Source organism: Ochotona princeps, chromosome 6, assembly GCF_030435755.1.
Source record: "Ochotona princeps isolate mOchPri1 chromosome 6, mOchPri1.hap1, whole genome shotgun sequence".
Lineage (NCBI taxonomy): Eukaryota > Metazoa > Chordata > Mammalia > Lagomorpha > Ochotonidae > Ochotona > Ochotona princeps.
In genome coordinates this window covers 4,214,332-4,232,137 of record NC_080837.1, presented here as the reverse complement: position 1 = coordinate 4,232,137, position 17,806 = coordinate 4,214,332, and the positions used below count along the sequence as shown (strand labels likewise).

General features: G+C 50.4%; 1 protein-coding gene across 2 annotated transcripts in view; it reads left to right on the top strand.

Annotated features, from left to right (window-relative positions):
* SIN3A (SIN3 transcription regulator family member A) overlaps positions 1-17,806 on the top strand; it is a 62,728-nt gene that overhangs the window by 3,360 nt on the left and 41,562 nt on the right. The window contains exons 1-2 of one of the 2 annotated variants that reach the window (XM_004594621.2): positions 156-404; positions 16,893-17,114. In XM_004594621.2, coding sequence (XP_004594678.2) covers positions 16,926-17,114 — 189 coding nt within the window. In that variant the 5' untranslated portion in view covers positions 156-404; positions 16,893-16,925. Of the gene's footprint in view, positions 1-155; positions 405-16,892; positions 17,115-17,806 lie in introns of those variants that run through there. The other variant, XM_058665491.1, reaches the window with a different exon arrangement.

Sequence of the window (17,806 nt, the reverse complement as noted above, 5' to 3'; positions counted from 1 at the left end):
CCCTGCCCCGACCGAGAGGGAAGGGGCGGGACATCGGCCGGCGGGGCGCGGCGATTGGCCAGGCGTTTGACGGGCGGAGGATGCGACCTGTGGTGGGGCGAAACCGAGTCCTCCCTCTGCTGGGCGGGCCGGGGGAGTGGGCGGGATTTCCCGGGTAACAGAGAAGCGGCCGCGGCGGTAGAGGCGGCGGAGACGGTTTCTCCATCTCCCCCTCCCCTTCCCCCTCAGAGTTTACCTCCCTCCCTCCCTCCCTCCTTCCCGGCCTGGGCGTCGCGGTCTGAGACCCCTTCGTCCGCCCAGAGCAGGCTGCCAGTTCGCCTCGGCGGGGCCTGAGCCCCGCGCTGCTCTCGGGGCCTCCTGCCGAGCCCGAGGCTCACGCCGAGAGGGACGCGCAGTGACGAGCGGTGAGAGCTCGGGCGGGAGCCGGGGCGGCAGGGCAGCACCGGGCCGGCGGGGGAGGCTGACCCCCGCGGCTTCCCGTAGGGCGGCGTGTGGCCGTGTGCGGGGTGGGGGCGGAGCGGGCGGCTCGGCGCGGGAGGGGGAGCGCGTCGTCCCGGTGCGCGCGGAGGGGCGGGCTCCCGGCCGCGGCTCGGAGGCGGGGCGGCGCGCGTGCGGCGGGGGAGCCGGGGGCGGGCCGCGCGGCGGGCGGGGGGCTGCCTCCGGCCCCGGTTTCCGCCGCCTCCACTCGGGGCGGTGCTCGGGAAAGCCCGCTGTCCGGTCGGGCTGGGAGTCGGGCGCGGGGCCGCCCCGCCCTGGGTCCCCGCGGGTGGGCGGGACCCGCCGGGCTGGCTGGCGGCGCCTTCCGCCCGGTGGCCGAGATGGCGGGGCGACGGGCAGCCTCTCCCGGAGTCTCCGGCGCGTGCAGCCGCTGTGGCCGCGGGGCGGGGCCTCCGCCGGGCCAATGGAGTGCTGGAGAGAGGGTTCCCTTGGCCGCTGTTGGGGGCCGCAGGACTCTCCCCACACCCCCGGCCTGGTCCCCTCCCTAAGAGGCTGAGGTGTGCAGTGAGGAGGGTGGAATTCACCTTGCGATGTTCCGATCTCCACATGGAGTCTACTCTGCTGTCCAGGACGCGGGGTTGGAGAGTGCTCACATTGTCCCGAAGCTGAGGGTGGGAAGGCTTTCTCCCTCAGCGAGATGGCTTTCAGGTTCCGCTGAGCGCAGTTAGGGACCAGAGCTCTGAGCCGGGAGGAGGACTTGCTCGGCGGGCGGTGCTGGCGTGGAGTCAGCGTGAGCCTGATGGATAAATTGAAGGCTTGGGTCTTTCTCCATCGGAGGGCTACGCGTGGCCCACGGGAGGGCGTTGGAGTGTTGCCGGTCCAGAACTGGGGCAGAGACCAAACTTGGGTGTTCTGCTGATGTGTAAACTGACCAGGAGAGCGCAGAACTCGTGTACTTTGAACAGAGTTTGGTCGCCAGCACATGGTGGTTCTCAGTTTGCAGGGCTGTGTGCTGGAAGACAGGGAAGGGCCGACTCTGGCCCCTGAGGAATCATTGTCTATAGACGGTGTGTTGAGGTCAGAGGTCCCTTGTAAGCTTAAAGAATTCAAGTGGTCCCAGGGTATGCTGAGTTAAGGGGAATTTTCATCTCCACTTAACAGCATTGTATGCTATACATTTGTTCTGAATGAATTGGCTTACAAAGCAGCATTTTTATATTTTTTCTTTTAAGAGATTTATTTATTTGGAAAGCAGTTTCACAGAAAGACGCTTTTAATCAGCGGATTTACTCATTATAAGCCTACAACATTCATGCTGGGCCAGGTGAAGGCAGGTGCCAGGAGCTCCATCTAGGTCTCCCACCTAAGGCGGCAGGGACCCAAGGTCATGAGCCTTAACCTACTGCCTTCCTAGGCACATTAGCAGGGAGCTGGATTGGAGATGCAGCAGTTGGAACTTGAGCTGACATTTTGATAAGTGATGTGAGTGTTCCAAGCAACAGCTTAACCTACAGTACCACCACTACACCCAGCCCAGCAAGTTGTTTTTTTTTTTTTCATAAGATGTATTTAATTATATTTGAAAGGCAGATTTACAGAGAGGGAGAGTGAAAGATCTTCCTTCTGTTTGCTGGTTCACTCCCCAAATGACTGCAATAGCCAAAACTATGAATGGATCTGAAGCCAGGAGTTTCCTCTGGGTCTCTCACGTGGGTGCAGGGTCCCGAAGACTTGAGCCATCTTCTGCTACTTTCCCAGGCTGTGGGCAGGGAGCTGGGTGGGAAATGCAGCAGCCTGAGCATAAATCAGACTCTGTGGGTGGCTGGCACCTAGAGGTGGAGGATCAGCCTGTTGAACCATGGCGCTGGGGCTCCTGGTAAAGTGTCTTTTTTTTTTTTTTTTTTAAGATTTTTTATTTTATTTTTATTGGAAACTCAGATATACAGAGAAGAGGAGAGGCAGGGAAAGATCTTCCATCCACTGATTCACTCCCCAGGTGGCTGCAACTGCCAATCTGAACCCAGGAGACTGGAGCTTCTAGGTCTCCCATGTGGGTGCAGGGGCCCAAGGCTTTGGGCCGTCCTCGACTGCTTTCCTAGGCCACAAGCAGGGAGCTGGATGGGAAGCTGGGCCACTGGGATTAGAACCAGTGCCCATATGGGATCCTGACGTGTGCAAGGCGAGGACTTTAGATACTAGACTACAGTGCCAGACCCATCTAGCAAAGCTTTAATAGTTGGTGTAGAGTGAGACTTTCAAGGAAGGAGGTATGGAAGAACTTGGTAAGAGTCCTGCGAAGCGTGGCCCTGTTTGTGCTCTGAGTATAGGCAGGGTAGTGCAGAGCGGTGGGGTGGATGTGAGCGCCTGAGATTTCAGTTGGCAGGGACAGGCTCGTGTGTGGCATTCCCTAACTTGGAGCTGTGCTGCCTGAGGCTTCTCCTCCTGCTAGTTCCACCAGCTGAGAGCTTCTGGTGAGCTTCTGTGTAGGTTTCCCAAAAATGACACCACATGCTTTTTCCAGTTACCCTCTCCTTCCCCTTGAGTAGTGATGCTGCTAAGGACCTGAGTCTTTGAGCCCTTCCTGTGTAGGGGAGCTGCACACTTGTTAAATCTTCTTGGCTTATGGGTACTATGAAATCCGTGTCTTGAAGATAAGGTAAGTAGAAAGGTTAAACTACTGAGGGTACTTTTTCCAAGTTCAATGAAAATAGAATGAAAGATAAGTTTGTTTTTGTACCCTCCCCAAAGTAGAAATATATGCTTTTTTTCCCCCATAATACCTGCTTGTCATGAACTTTGGAGGGCCTCATGTGCACACCTTGAACTTCTTTTGTGCCAAAATACACTTCCTGAGCTGGGCATTTGGTAGAGGGGTTATATGACGCTTGGGGTGCTTGCATCCCACACTGAAGTTTGCGTCCTGGCCGGGCTCCTGATTGGAGCTCCTGCCAGGAAGCAGCTGGTGGCTTAGGAACTTGCAGCCCTGCCACCTGCCCGAGAGACCCGGGTGGAGGCCCAAGCTGCTTCAGCCCACTTGGCCCGACTGTTGAGGGCATGTGTGGAGGGTCGTGCGCTTGCTTGTGTTTTCTCTTTCTCTTCCAGGCTTCCAAATAAGTAAAACCAATAAAAGTGAAGTGACAGTCATATTTGTTTTTTAGTTTGTTGTGAATGAGGTTTTCTGTGGCAGGCTGCGTGTAGCAGGTGGCCATGCTGAAGCCTTAGCCCAGGCTCCCTGGTGTGGGAGTCTCACCCAGACCCTGCAGCTTTGTAAGTTTCTAACGGGGTAGCATGTAGGTAGCATGGAAACCCCCGTTGTAGTCCTTGTAAGTGCACAGTTCGGGGTGGCAGGTGTGTTCACATTGTTTTCATGACCGTCTGTCCGTGGAACTCTCTTAGCCTCAGACTGAAACTGCAGTCCATCCCTGGCAGCCACAAGGTTGCTTTCCTTCTCTGAGGAATTTTTAATTTTTTATATTTACTGTTTTTATTTGTAAGGGACAGAGAGCGAGTTCCATCTGCTGATCCCAGATGCCCGCAACCGCTGCGACTGTGGCCAAACTGAAGCCAGGAGCCCAAAACTCAGTTCAGGGGCAGGCACTGTGGTGTAGTGGATTAAGCTACTACCTGGAATATCGGCAGTTTTGTTTCCCAGCTCTCCAGTTCTGATTCAACTCCCTGCTAAAGGCTTGGGAAAGGTGAAAGGTGGCCCAAGAGGCTGGGCCCTGGATGAAGCACCTGGCTCCGCCCAGGCAGTTGCAGCCCTCCAGGAAGTGAACCAGTATACAACTCCTCTGTAGCTCTTACTTTCAGATACATGAATAAAAAATTATACATATAAATCTTTTAAAAGAAAACTGCTCAGTCTTCATTCTGGGTCTCCAGTATCCCCAAGGGATTGAAGGGCTTAGGTCATACCCTGCAGCTTCCCAGTGTATACCAGAGCAGGGAGCCTGGACCTGATTCTGGGCGCTCCAATACAGGATGTGGACCCCCCCATGTCTGAATCAGAGGTCCCCCCGAAGACCTCAAATAAGGAGAGTCACACACAGTGTTTGCGTTTTGTGTCTGGCTCATTTCAGGTAGTTGCTCAGTGTCTGACTGATCTTGTGCTAATAGGAAAGAAGGAAAGTTGCCCTCCTTTTTTTTTTTAAGATTTGTTTTTATTGTAAAGTCAGTTACAGAGAGAAGGTTAGACAAAGATCTCCTGTCTGTTGGTTCACTCCCCAAATGGCTGCAATGGTTGGAATTAAGCCAGTCCAAAACCAGGAGCTTCTTCCAGGTCTGCCTTGCAGGTGCAGGGTCCCAAGGCTTTGGGCCGTCCTCGACTGCTTTCCTAGGCCACAAGCAGGGAGCTGGATGGGAAGTGGAGCAGCTGGACACGAATCAGTTCCCATATGGGATGCTAGGTGAGGATTTAGCCATTGGGCTGTTGCGCCGGGCTCCGATTTATTTATTTTTTTATTGGAAAGGAGATTTACAGAGTAAAGGAGAGACAGATCTTCCGTTCCCTGATTTGCTTCCCAAATAGCTGCCGACTAGAGCTAGGCCAATCTAGCGTCCAGAGCTTCTTCCAGGTCTCCCATGCGAGTGCAGGGTCCCAAGGATTTGGGCCGTCCTCAGCTGCTTTCCCAGGCCACAAGCAGGGAGCTGGATGGGAAGTGGAGCGGCCCCAACATGAATCAGCAACCATATGGGATACTGGCTCTTTTGGGAGGATAATTAGCCAACTTACCCATCATACCAGCCCCAAAAGTTTCTTCTAGAGCCGGGGGGTATTTTATAGTTGGTACATATGCTACATTTGGTTGGTCTTTTCAACCATATATGGACTTGGGAGTTTTACCACCTTTCAGCCGTCATTACCTCTGTTCTTGGTATATACCCAATTTTGCTAAACTGCGAAACACAGGTGATTTTGTATTTGCATTTTTCCTCTCATAGATTTATTTATTTGAAAGGAGAGACAAAGTCTATCTTCTCCTAGTTCACTCTCCTACTGGCTGCAACAGCCAGAGCTAAGCCAGGCCAAAGCCAGGAGTTTCTTCCTCTCCCTCATGGGTGCAGAGGCCTAGGGATTTGGACCATCTTCTGCGCTTTCCCAGGTGCCCTAGTAGGGAGCCGGATGTGTTTGCATTTTTTAGAGACCTTCAGTGTGCTTTTGAGAGCATTTAGAGGGAAGGTATTGGTGCTCAGATCTAAGAGTGGATTGAGTTAATACCCACTGCCTGACTATCTGCTTGGAAAGCTTTGGGCTGACTGAGGAAGTCTGCACAGACACTGACGTCCTTGTTTGGAGGGGCAGGTTAGCTGCCTAGTGATGATGTTCCTGCACAAGGGGGAGCAGGTGCCATGAGCATCCAGTGTAAGTCAGAGGAGGTTAGGTCCACCTGGCACTGAATGAAGGAGGCTGAGTTGAGCTAAGTTTTGCAAGACCTCTCTTTGAGAACCCAGAGAACAGCCCTGGGGGAGGCTAGGAGCGAGGTGTCCTGCAATTATGTTCTCTCTCTCTCTCTGTCTCTCTTTCTCTCTCTCTTTTTTTAATTTGAATTTTGAATTTTATGGTACAATTCTGTATAGTCCAGGATTCCCCTCCCCCCCAATTCCCACTCCCTGACTGATTTTCCCCATATTGTCACAACAGTACATTCCTTCATTCCTTCATAAGGAGTTACGATTCCATCAGTCTACTATTTAAGTGTGCCCCAACATTTCTGGTACAGACAATGTCAGTCCATCATTCCATTGTCTCTGTATGTCCAGCACTTTCATTGGGAGGTTATGTTCTCTTGAATTGTGATTGCTGTTGTAGAGTTTGTGAACATGCCCTTTGCAGTTCCCCAACCTGATTCCAATTGTTCCATCTGAATGTATATATGTACATATATATATATGATTTTAATTTTATTTGAAAGGTGGAGTTACAGAGAAGGGGAGAGAGAGCGAGAGAGACCTACCATCAGTTGCTTAACTCCCCAGGTGGTTGGAACTGTACCTATCCAAAGCCAGAAGCCAGGCACCTCTAGGTCTCCCACGTGGGTGCAGGGGCCAAGGACCTGGACCATTCTCCTGCTTAGTAGACCGTCTGCAGGAAGCTTGATTGGAAGTGGAGCGGCTGGAACATGAATCATTGCCCTTATGGGATGTCAGAGCTACGGGCAGAGTAGCTTCCTGTTTCATGGCACCAGCTGCTATCTGAGGATAAAGGATCACAGTAAAGAATTAATGGGCCTGGCACTTCTGTTAGCATCGACTCAAGTTTTTGGTCAGTTTTGTTTCCTAGTAATATATTTTTGTCCCATCACATAGCTTCCTGTACTAAAGTAAATAAATGGTGGATTTTGATTTTTGGTAAAATTTGTCTCTTTATTTGGAAGGCAGAGTTGGTTCACTCCCGAAATGGCCAGAAATGGGCTGATCTGAAGCCAGGAACTTGGGCCATTTTCTGTTGCATTCTCAGGTGCCTTAGCAGGGAGCTGGATGGGGAGTGGAGCAGCTGGCACTGGAATAGGTACCCGTATGGGATAGCAACTTTACCTGCTGCACCTTGGCACTGTGCTCTGAGGGGGAAGTTAAAGTGATAATTGGAAATGTATGTACTTACATTATTTATTTATTTTAAGATGTACTTATTTTTATTACGAAGTCAGATATACAGAGAGGAGGAGAGACAGAGAGGAAGATCTTTTGTCGGATGATTCACTCCCCAAGTGACTTCTCCAGCAACGGCCGGTGCGCGCCCGTCCGAAGCCAGGAGCCAGGAATCTCTTCCGGGTCTCCCACGTGGGTGCCGGGTCTCAAAGCTTTGGGGCGTCCTTGACTGCTTTCCCAGGCCACAAGCAGGGAGCTGGATGGTAAGTGGAGCAGCCAGGACATGAACTGATGCCCGTGTGAGATCCTGGTGCATGCAAGGTGAGGAAGTAGCTACTAGGCTATTGCACCAGGCTCACAGAAATAAATCTTGAGAGATTTTGTTTGCAAGGCAGACTTAACAGAGAGGGCCAGAGGCAGAGAGCTCTTCAATCTGTGGATTCACTGCCCAAATGGCCTCAATGACTGGGGTTGAGCCAGATGAAACTCAGGAGCTTCATCCGGGTTTTCAGTGTGAGTGCAAGGGGGAGGATTTGGGCTGTGTCCACTAGTTTACTAGGAACGTTAGCAGGGGGCTGGATTGGAAGTCAAGCAGCTGGTACTCTGAGTTGGCACCTGTCACAGGTAGCTGCTTAACTGGTTGCGCCATAGTGCTGGCTGTCTTCCATCCCACTTGTGGTGCACCCCAGTCTTAATTTGCTTTGTATCATGCCTCCTCTCATCCCCTCCATGGCACCCCAGGAAGTGCCAGGAGCGTTTTTAGGTTGGGTTCTGTGTTCTGATATTACTGCCGCTCTGTAGTCTGTTCTCAGCACAGCAGCCCAAGTGATGCTTGCAAAAACCCAAGTCAGACTTTGTGTTCTCAGCTGTAGACTGTCCTGTGGCTTCCTGTTCGCTCTGAGTGTGAAGTCTTGTTTTTTAAATATTTTTTTTTTTTATTGGAAAGGCAGATTTACAGAGAGGAGTGACAGGTCTTCCATCCACTGATCACTCCTGAAATCAGCTGGAACTGAGTCTATCCTTTGGGGTCTCCACAGGGGGTGCAGGCCATCTCAGCTGCTTTCCCAGGCCACAAGCAGGGAGCTGAATGGGAAGTGGAGCAGCTGAAACACCAACAGGCGCCCACATGGAATATGGGCACTTGTAGGTGGAGAATTAGCCAATCAAACCATCACACTGACATTCTCCCCTCCCCCATCCTTCTTACAACCTCTAAAAGCAAACCTGATTTATCCCTTCCTACATGTCCTACTTGTCTGACTTTCCTTCATTGTCTAGTGACAGAAGAATCTTCGGAAGTCCCTTCCACCAGGTACTCTCCCACCAGCTGGCACATGGCCAGCTGCATCACTTCCTTTACTCAGAGTTTACCTTTGTGTTGGGGTCCCTGTTGGATCGTAGCTAAAGTTCTGAAAAATCCCTCCCTGATTTTTCTTTCTAGCACTTGACACTGTGATGTTCTAAATACTTTCTGAAGTGTAAGGTTCGTGAAAGAAGGGATTTGTTCTTGCTTACTGTTGGGTCTCCAGCTCTTAGAACAACTGGCAGATAGAATGGGTTTGGCAAATGTTAGAAGGTACACGAAGAAGGAGGCAGAGTGTGGTGCATGGCAGGAGATACCGGGTGCATGGGAAGATGTCTGCATGCAGAAGCAGCGAGGTGATGAGGGCGCAGGGTGGGGGAGACACCTGCCTGTCCTGGGGAACCTTATCCGTCGCTCCTCCCTTTGTGCTTGGCCAGCTTGTCTCCTGTTGTGCTTGGGCTCTTGTTTGCCCCACTCCCTAGACGCTAACTAGTGTGTAGGAAGACATGATGATAGCTATCTTGCATTCCCCTACTGTGAATGCTTAAAACTTTTAAAACTGTTTTATTTATTTAAAAGGCAAAGAATGAAGTGGACTTACAGCAGAGGTACCAGATACTGCTTCATTCTCCAATGACTACAGGGAACCGCTGGTTCACTCCCCAAGTGGCTGCAATGGCCAGAACTGAACCGATCCAAAGCCAGGTGCCAGGAGCTTCTTCTGTGTCTCCCATGCGAGTGCAGGGTCACAAAGCTTTGGGCTGTCCTCGACTGCTTTCCCAGGCCACAAGCAGGGAGCTGGATGGGAAGTGGGGCCACTGGGATTAGAATAGGCGCCCATGTGTTATACTAGTGTGTTCAAGGCGAGGACTTCAACAGCTACACTGTCATGCCGGGCTCAGGATTTGCAATTTAAATTTCTACCAACATTTCTGACAAGTTTTGCTGGTATGCTGAAAGTTAAAGGTAAATTATATCTCAGAATATTGATACACAGCACCTGGCACCGTGGCCTAGCAGCTAAAGTCCTTGCCTTGAATGCACTGGGATCCCATATGGGCGCCGGTTCTAATCCCGGCAGCTCCACTTCCTATCCAGCTCCCTGCTTGTGGCCTGGGAAAGCAGTTGAGGACGGCCCAAAGCCTTGGGACCCTGCACCTGTGTGGGAGACCCAGAGAAGGTTCCTGGCTCCTGGCTTTGGATCGGAGCTGCACCGGTTGTTGCAGTCACTTGGGGAGTGAATCATCGGATGGAAGATCTTCCTCTGTGTGTATCTGCCTTTCCAATAAAAATAAATTAAAAAAATATATTGATAGGGCCCGGTGGCGTGGCCTAGTGGCTAAAGTCCTCACCTTGAACGCCCCGGGATCCCATATGGGCGCCGGTTCTAATCCCGGCAGCTCCACTTCCCATCCAGCTCCCTGCTTGTGGCCTGGGAAAGCAGTGGAGGACGGCCCATTGCATTGGGACCCTGCACCCGCGTGGGATACCCGGAAGAGGTTCCAGGTTCCCGGCATCGGATTGGCGCGCACTGGCCCGTTGCGGCTCACTTGGGGAGTGAATCATCGGACGCAAGATCTTCCTCTCTGTCTCTCCTCCTCTGTGTATATCTGACTTTGTAATAAAATAAATCTTTCAAAAAAATATAGATACACAGATGACTGTTTTGAACAACATTGGCTAACAATAGGATTGCCGTTGAATCAAGGTTTCTCACCCTTGGTGAAGTACTGGCAGTTGGAGCCGAATAGCCATTTCTTGTGCTGGAAGGTGATGTTGAGGAGCATCCTTTGCCTTCTCCCATGAGATCTGGCAGCCCCTCCATGCCCACTGTGAGAACCAGAATAGGTCTGCCAGCAGCACCGAGTGTGCAGAGGTGAGGGGCAGGTTGGCCATTCAGTCTTGTGGGGGAAGGAGTTGAGGCGGGAATGAGTAGTTAATTTTGCCAGATTCTGATTCAAGTGCCCTCTGTGTGTTCTGCAGTGGAGCACATTGCTGAGCTGAGTGAAACCCTGAGGTGTGTGTTTGGAGAGAGCTAGGCTGCTGGTGGGACACTTGCCCTTAGTTGAAGCTACAGTCGCTGATCAAACTGTTAAAGTTTTTTTCTTTCATATTTTTAAAAATATATTTACTTATATATTTGCAAAGCCATGATCCTCTTCCAGGTCTTTGATGTAAGTTCAGGGGCCCAAGGCTTGAGTAAAGGACTCTTGTGTTCCCGGTCAAAAGCAGGGAACTGGTTGGGAAGTGGAGCAGCTGGGGCATGAACCAGTGCTCACAGGTGCCAGTGCTGCAGGTGGAGGATTATCTTGCTAAGCCAACAGGCTGACCCCAGATTCTCTCTCTCTGGTGTGCGCGCGCACTCTCTCTCTCTCTCTCTTTTTTTGTAAGAGTTTTCTGTTCTAAGATTTATTTTATTTTTATTGGAAAGTCAGATATACCGAGAGGAGGAGAGACAGAGAAGATCTTCCATCCTTTGATTCACTCCCCAAGTGGCCGCAACGGCCCAAGCTGAGCCGATCCGGAGCCAGGAGCCAGGAGCTTCTTCTGGGTCTCCCATGTGGGTGCAGGGTCCCAAGGCTTTGGGCTGTCCTCAACTGCTTTCCCAGGCCACAAGCAGAGAGCTGGATGGGAAGTGGAGCTGCTGGGACTAGAACTGGCCCCCATACGGGATCCCAGGCACGTGTAAGGTGAGGACTTCAGCTGCTAGGTTACCACTCTGGGCCCCCTAAGGTTCCTTTCTGTAAAGAAAATTTTCACTTTATCTAAAGAGGTTGTTTTGTTTGTTTTGTTGTTGTTGTTTTGTTCCCTTTGGAAGATTTATGCATGTATTTAATTATTTCAGAGTTAACAGAAAAAAGAGAACCACATTTTCCATTTGCTGGTGCGCTCCCCAAATGTCCAAGACACCCAGACAGAGCTGGGAGGAAGCCAAGAAGAGTCAAGAGCTTCTCCCAAGTGGATAAAGGGGACCCAGCACTTAGTGTGTTGGTCTTTATTTTTCTTAAGCGTAAAGGGACTAGCATGTCCCCCTGCTGTTGTAGCAGCTGTCTGGAATGTGTCGCATTCTGCTGCTGTTGGTCTTGAATAACACTGGCAGTGCAGAATCACCCTTCTCTGCTGGCTGGGCAGTTAGGATCCCTTGCCAGGGTGGTTGGAGCTAATTCCCACTTTATTAAAACATGTGTCCAGGTAGTTTTCTTTTTTTTTTTTTTCTCCCATGTTCTGCTGTGGTTTATTCATTTTAGTCTTTGTTCCACTATTTTCTTTTTTTCTTATTTTTAATGATTTATTTATTTGAAGGCAGAGTTATAGAGAGAAACGGTGGAAGGGGGGTGTCTCCCGTCTGCTGGGTCACTCTCCAGAAGGTTGCAGTAGCCAGGCTGATACTAGGAACTATTGCCAGGTCTCCCATACAGGTACTGCGACCAAGTACTTGGGCCATCCTCTGCTACTTTCCCAGGGCATTAACAGGAAGTTGGATGGGAAGCGGAGCAGCTGGGAGGACTGTAGCTAGACATGGGATTCCAGCCCTGCCAGTGGTGCCTTAACTTGCTACACCACAACTCCAGTAGCGTCCCTCTATTTATAACCTGGAGTTGTGGCACTGTGAAGCCTGCTGGAAGGCTGGTGGAGTAGCATTTCCTGCAGCAGGGACGAGAGACCTCTCCCCCCTGTGTGCGCATGCCTGCCTCTCAGGCTTTGGAGGCTGTAGCTGCACTGCACTGTCCTAGGGGGACTTTGCAGTCCAGAGGGGCCCTTGAGCCAGGTATATGACCTTGAACAAGTGACCTGATTCTGTGAGGGTCACTTCCGTCTTTGTCTGCTGTGCACTGAGAGGAGCAGTCAGCTGAGCGCAGTTGCCCGTGGACAGCCTCGTGGTGGTGGTGCCAGGATGTACCCGGCCAGGTGCCTGGCATGTGGGAGGGGCTTGGTAACTGAGTGTTGAGTGAATGAATGGGCAGGATTACATAAATACCTGCTTATTGCCTGTGAGTCCAAAGTTACTATAGTATTTTGATTTTGTGCAGTATGCCCCTATATCCTAATTTTTTTCTAAATTTCAAGGTGTAACTGAACTCTTTTTTTTTTAAAGTAATCTTTACATAATTTATTAGGGCACAAAGGGTCAGGAGCTACATGAAAGTGGGTAAGACCATTGTTTCCATATTTTATTTATTTATTTATTTATTCTGTATCTGGGGTAAGCAGTGAGATAAAGGGAGAAGCTCCACTTAGCCTCCTTCTCTTTCCAGGGTCCCTGATGTGGGACATGCTCCGAGGGTCCTACTCAAGTGGTTTTGATAATTCAGCAGTTCTGAATTGCTGCTAGTCTCGGCATTCCACGCACGATGAAATCTCTCCAGACTCCACTGGCTGACATAGTCCACCTTAAGAGTCTTTCTGCCGAAATTTTCACTGCCAACGCATGTTGTTCTGTCCTCCGTCCTCTATTGTGGCACCAGGTGTCCTCTGCAGGTTCCGATGGACTGCCATATCCTCCATGTGCACCTGGATATGCTGTCCACTGCTTTGTCTGAGCCACTGAGGAGGCCCAGCTCTGACACATGCACTCTATGGTTAGACCATGAAACCTGCAGTTCTCTTCATTGTGGTTCTGAGATCAGCAGTTCAGTTGGAGGGATCTGCAGAGGCTTTGTCTGAAGTGATCCCAGATGTGATTCTTGTGTGTGCATGCCTATACAGGGTCTGTCACAGTCCGTTGCCTAACTCTTACCTGTAGTCTTCCCCGTATACACAGCTCTGCTCCTCTGTAATTTATAGGATTTATTTGTACCGCTCATGGGCTGGTTTGTATTAGTTTTTCCTTCAAGATTTTATTAAGAAATTTTTCTAACACACAGCGAAGTTAATAGAATTTTGTAGTGGACACCAGTGTTGACATGTGTTGTACACAGATTATCAGTGTTGGAGTGCTTGCTATGTCATGTTCATCTGTCCAGTAGCTCTCCAGCTTTGTTCATTTGAAAGTGTCTTAGAGTTCTTTGCTTGTAGGTAAACCCTGATCTTTCAATATTGCTTTGTAGTTTTACTTAAGAGGGATATAGCTGACAATTGAGGCATCCCCAAGTCCATCATTGGAGTTCCTTGGTCTATTTCTTGGCTCTGGCTCTAACCCAGGTTGAGAAGAATCCTGCCTTGGGGAGGCTTATAAAGTTATAAACTTGAGGGGGGTGGCATGACACTTGGCAAAGCTGGGTGCCAGGGCTGGAATTTGAAGTAGACAATGAGTAAGTTACATTCCTCCCCCGTTGAGGAAGGAAGGGTTTTGTGGGCTAACCTCAGGGCTCTGGATTATATCTTAAGTAGTGTGACCCAGTGATGGTGTTTGCAGCTGCATTCTATCTGCATTTGAGGCAGGTGGTTTTGAGAGCAGTAAAGAGGCTGGGCTGGAGGGCAGAGGTGCAGGGTCCTGGCTCCAGGAGCAGTGATTGGTGGGGAGGCCTAAGTCAAGGGAGGGACTGGCGCTGGCAGGGCCAGGATGGCTCTGAGAAGCAGCTATACCATAGAAGGGTGAGGAATGGTTGTGAGTTCTGTAGTGTGGTCTGCACGACCCCGCCCCCAGGGTGTGCAGGTGGTCTGGAGAGTGGCTTCGGCAGGCACCTTCCAAAGCCACAGTATAATAGGAGAAAAAGAGCATGCTCTCAGAAGGAGGTCTCACACCTTCCTTCATCTGTGAGTGACTCACTGGAGGATCCAGGCTGACTCTTCCTTTTGCAGATGAGAAACCTCCAGAGTCACAGAAGTCTCACCATGTCAGACTTGAGACTGGAATCCAGTTCTTAATTTTTAAAAGCAGCTAGAGTTGGGCAGGGCCAGGTTGAAGCCAGGAGCTTGGAACTCAATCCAAGTCTCGTGTGTGACAAGGACCTAGTACTAGGGCCAGCACCATTGCCTTCGAGGGTCTGTCTGAGCGGGCAGCCTGCTGGGCAGCAGAGCAGACACTCTGCTCTGGATATGGGCTTTCCCAGAGCAAGTCCAGACTCCAGTTCCTAACAGGAGCTCCAGGACTTGTACTTTGCTCTTCAGATTTGAAGCTGCTGTTTATAAAGTCTGCATTCGGCTGCAGAGGTTAATGTCAACTGAGTTAACAGCTAGGGTTCAAACCAGTGGAAACCCAGAATATGGCATGGTTTAGGTTATAGGCATACACGGAGTAGCAGCCAGAAGTGTCTAAGACTTTAAAAAAATGTTTAGTTGTTTTAATTGGAAAGGCAGATTTACAGAGAAAAGAAAAAAAAGATCTTCCATCTGCTAGTTCACTCCCAAATGGCCACAGTGGCCAGAGCTGAGCTGATCTCAAGCCAGGAAATTCGTTAGGGTCTCATGTGGGTGCAGAGGCCTAAGGATTCCGGCCATCCTCGACTGCTTTCCCAGGCCATAAGCAGGAAGCTGGGTGGGAAGTGGAGCAGGCCAGACTAACATGTGGTGCCCATATGAGGATGCCAGCACTGCCGTGGAAGGATTAGCTTGTTGAGCCACTGCAGCTGCCCCTCTCAGACTTTTTACTTCTTTTTTTTTTTAAATTAAGCTTAGTTGCTCATCCCCAAATAGGTGGATGTTTAGTGTTTGTATTCATCTGGCCAGTGGCTCATTGAGTATTAGATGGCCTGTGCAAGTCTGTATTTCCCACCACTTGATGTCAGCAGAGGGCCTGACGCTGTGGCCTAGCAGCTAAAATCCTTGCCTTGAACACACTGGGATCCCATATGGGCACCCATTCTAATCCCAGCAGCCCCACTTCCCATCCAGCTCCCTGCTTGTGGCCTGGGAAAGCAGTGGAGGACTGCCCAAAGCCTTGGGACCCTGCACCTACATGGGAGACCTGGAGGAAGTTCCTGGCTCCTGGCTTCAGATCGGCACAGCACCAGCCATTGCGGCCCCTTTGGGGGTGAACCATTGGACGGAAGATCTTCCTCTCTGTCTCTGCTCCTCTCTGTATATCTGACTTTCCAATAAAAATAAATAAATTTTAAAAAATATGTCAGCAAAATTTGAAATGCTAAGCCAAATGTGCTACTTCATGCCAGGAAATCAGCTGGTTAAAACTTTAGATATTTTCAATTATTTCCTCTTAACAGTTGTCAGAATGTTTTCAGCTACATTTAGTGGAGTTAGATGTGCAGTCACAACTAGGGAAGGTGTGGTCCTGGGGTCTAGCTGTAGGCCCAGGATACAGCCTTTAGCCTGCACGTGAATGATGCCTGGATTCAGTCTTGGTTCTGGCTCTCGGCTCTGTGTTCTTGTTGATATGGTGCCTGGGAAGCAGCAGTGATGTCTTAAGTGGTTAGATTTGTGCCACCTATGTGAGGAACCGGAGTAGAGTTTGTGGCCCCAGCCCTTCTTTCCATTTGGTGGAACCAACTAGTGAATGGGGGCTATCTGTCGCTGATACATGAAAGTTACTAAAATAGTGAGAGACAGCAGAGTGTGTTTGTGGCTTGGGATGTGTAAAAGGCTAGACGTGCTCAGATTGTGGGGTACACAGTTGTGGTACTGTGTTGGTATGCAGCTTGGACACTTGGACTTGGCAGTACTGAAGCACCCAAAAAGTCTTGTGTGCTGAGGGGCGGAGGTGGGCAGTCAAGGAGGCTGGCATGATGGAGAGGTGGCTTAGCGAGCCCCTGGGCATCCTCCTGCCCCCATACCTGTGCCAGGGAAGAGTGGAGAGGAGAGGCAGGGTGTGCATGAACATAGAGGAAAGGCTTTTTTCGTTTTTAAGAGAGCTTCCCTGTGGATGATGGGAGGCTTGCTGGTCTTGTATCTTTACCGCAGGTGTGATGTCTTGTTTTTATGTGGCTGGCTCAACAGTGAGGTGGGCTGGTCTCGTCACTAGATGGCTGGAGTGGTGTGTTTGTGAAAGTGGATGTCTACCTGTGTTAGGGATGCTGACTTGAAGAAGCTGAGGAGGACCAGCTGGGCTCCTGGGTGCCATCCTGCAGAAGAGAAAGTGCCCCCATGAAGGTAATACCGGCTGCCTCTCCAGTGAAAAAAGGCTAGCAAGAGCCAAAGAACTCTGAAGGGACAGCCATCTTCCCTCTTCACTGGATGATTACTGGAGAGCGAGAAAGCCTGTGGCCTTGGCTGCTTGTGGTGGCAGGTCTGGAGCCTTCATCCTCCCACCCTGCTTCCTTGCCGTGATACCATTGTTGAAGCACTCAGTATTTTAAGATTAGGTTGCTGTCATAGTACTAGGCTTGAGGAGTAAAAGCAACACTGGAGTATTTTTGCAGTCTGGCTGTGTAATTAGTAGTAGGAATGATACCACTTGAGCAGGAAAGTAGTGAGTGGGGTAGTTATGTTTGCGTTTTTAAGTTGGGGGTTAATTTTAAGATTAATAACAGTTAAAATGTGTTACTTGGATTTATATCTTGTTACAGCTTGCTCACTGTACAGTGTGTGTGTGTGTGTGTGTGTATGTATACATGCACACACTTGAGCTACCCAGGGATCATCTGGTGGTGATGCAGTTCAGGTAGCTTTGCTTGTCCTGCTCCTGGGCCACCGACCGGCTGAGTACTGACCACGTGTGCTTCTACAGGTTGGGGAGCGCATCCCTGAGCATGAGTGCAGAATGAAGCGGCGCTTGGATGACCCAGAGTCACCGGTGTATGCAGCCCAACAGCGTCGGCTCCCTGGCGGCACCGAGGCCTTTCCGCACCAGCACCGAGTGCTCGCCCCTGCCCCTCCGGTGTATGAGGCTGTGTCTGAGCCCATGCAGTCGGCCACGGGCATTCAGTATTCTGTGACTCCGAGCTACCAGGTAAGCCAGCCAGCCGGGGTGTGGGGAGTGGCCAGCGGGTTCCTTTTTGTTAAACAGTGATTCTGATAAAAGAGTTTCTGGGATAGATTTAAGGTATAACGAGACACTGAAATCCCTCCACGTAAGGCAAAAGAAAGGCCTGTTGTTGCACCTTGAAAAGGTGCAGGGAGTCCCTCCCTGCAGAGGTGTCCATAGACTAAGCATTGGACTAATTGTTCTTCTTTCTTTACCTCTGGTTTCCCTCATTTTTGTTCCATCTGAGTCATGTAATAGTTGAACTGGGGCATTCTTGAGATTGTATGTAAATGGAAACACGTGTAGTACTTGCAGCCATAGTCTCATCAGTTTCTGTTACTATAAATTATGTGAATACCCCATGTATTGGACTGTCCTGTTGGACTGTTGCATGGCTTTTCCAGTTACTGTTGTGAACCTCCTTCACTCATGTCTCATTACACAGTGATATGTACGTCAAAACATGAGCCTCCCCCCTGGGTTTAAGTCAGCTTACCTCTTTATCAGGAGTTGGACTGGCTGTACTTATTAGCGAAGTCACTGCTTTCCATCCTCACATAAACTGTCTAGTCACAGAACACTCGGCAGGTTTGAGGACACACCAGAGTGTCTTGAGCATTTGAGAGGGGGCAGCTGGACCAGAGGTGAGCATCTTCAGCAGGAAGTGCCTTTTCTTT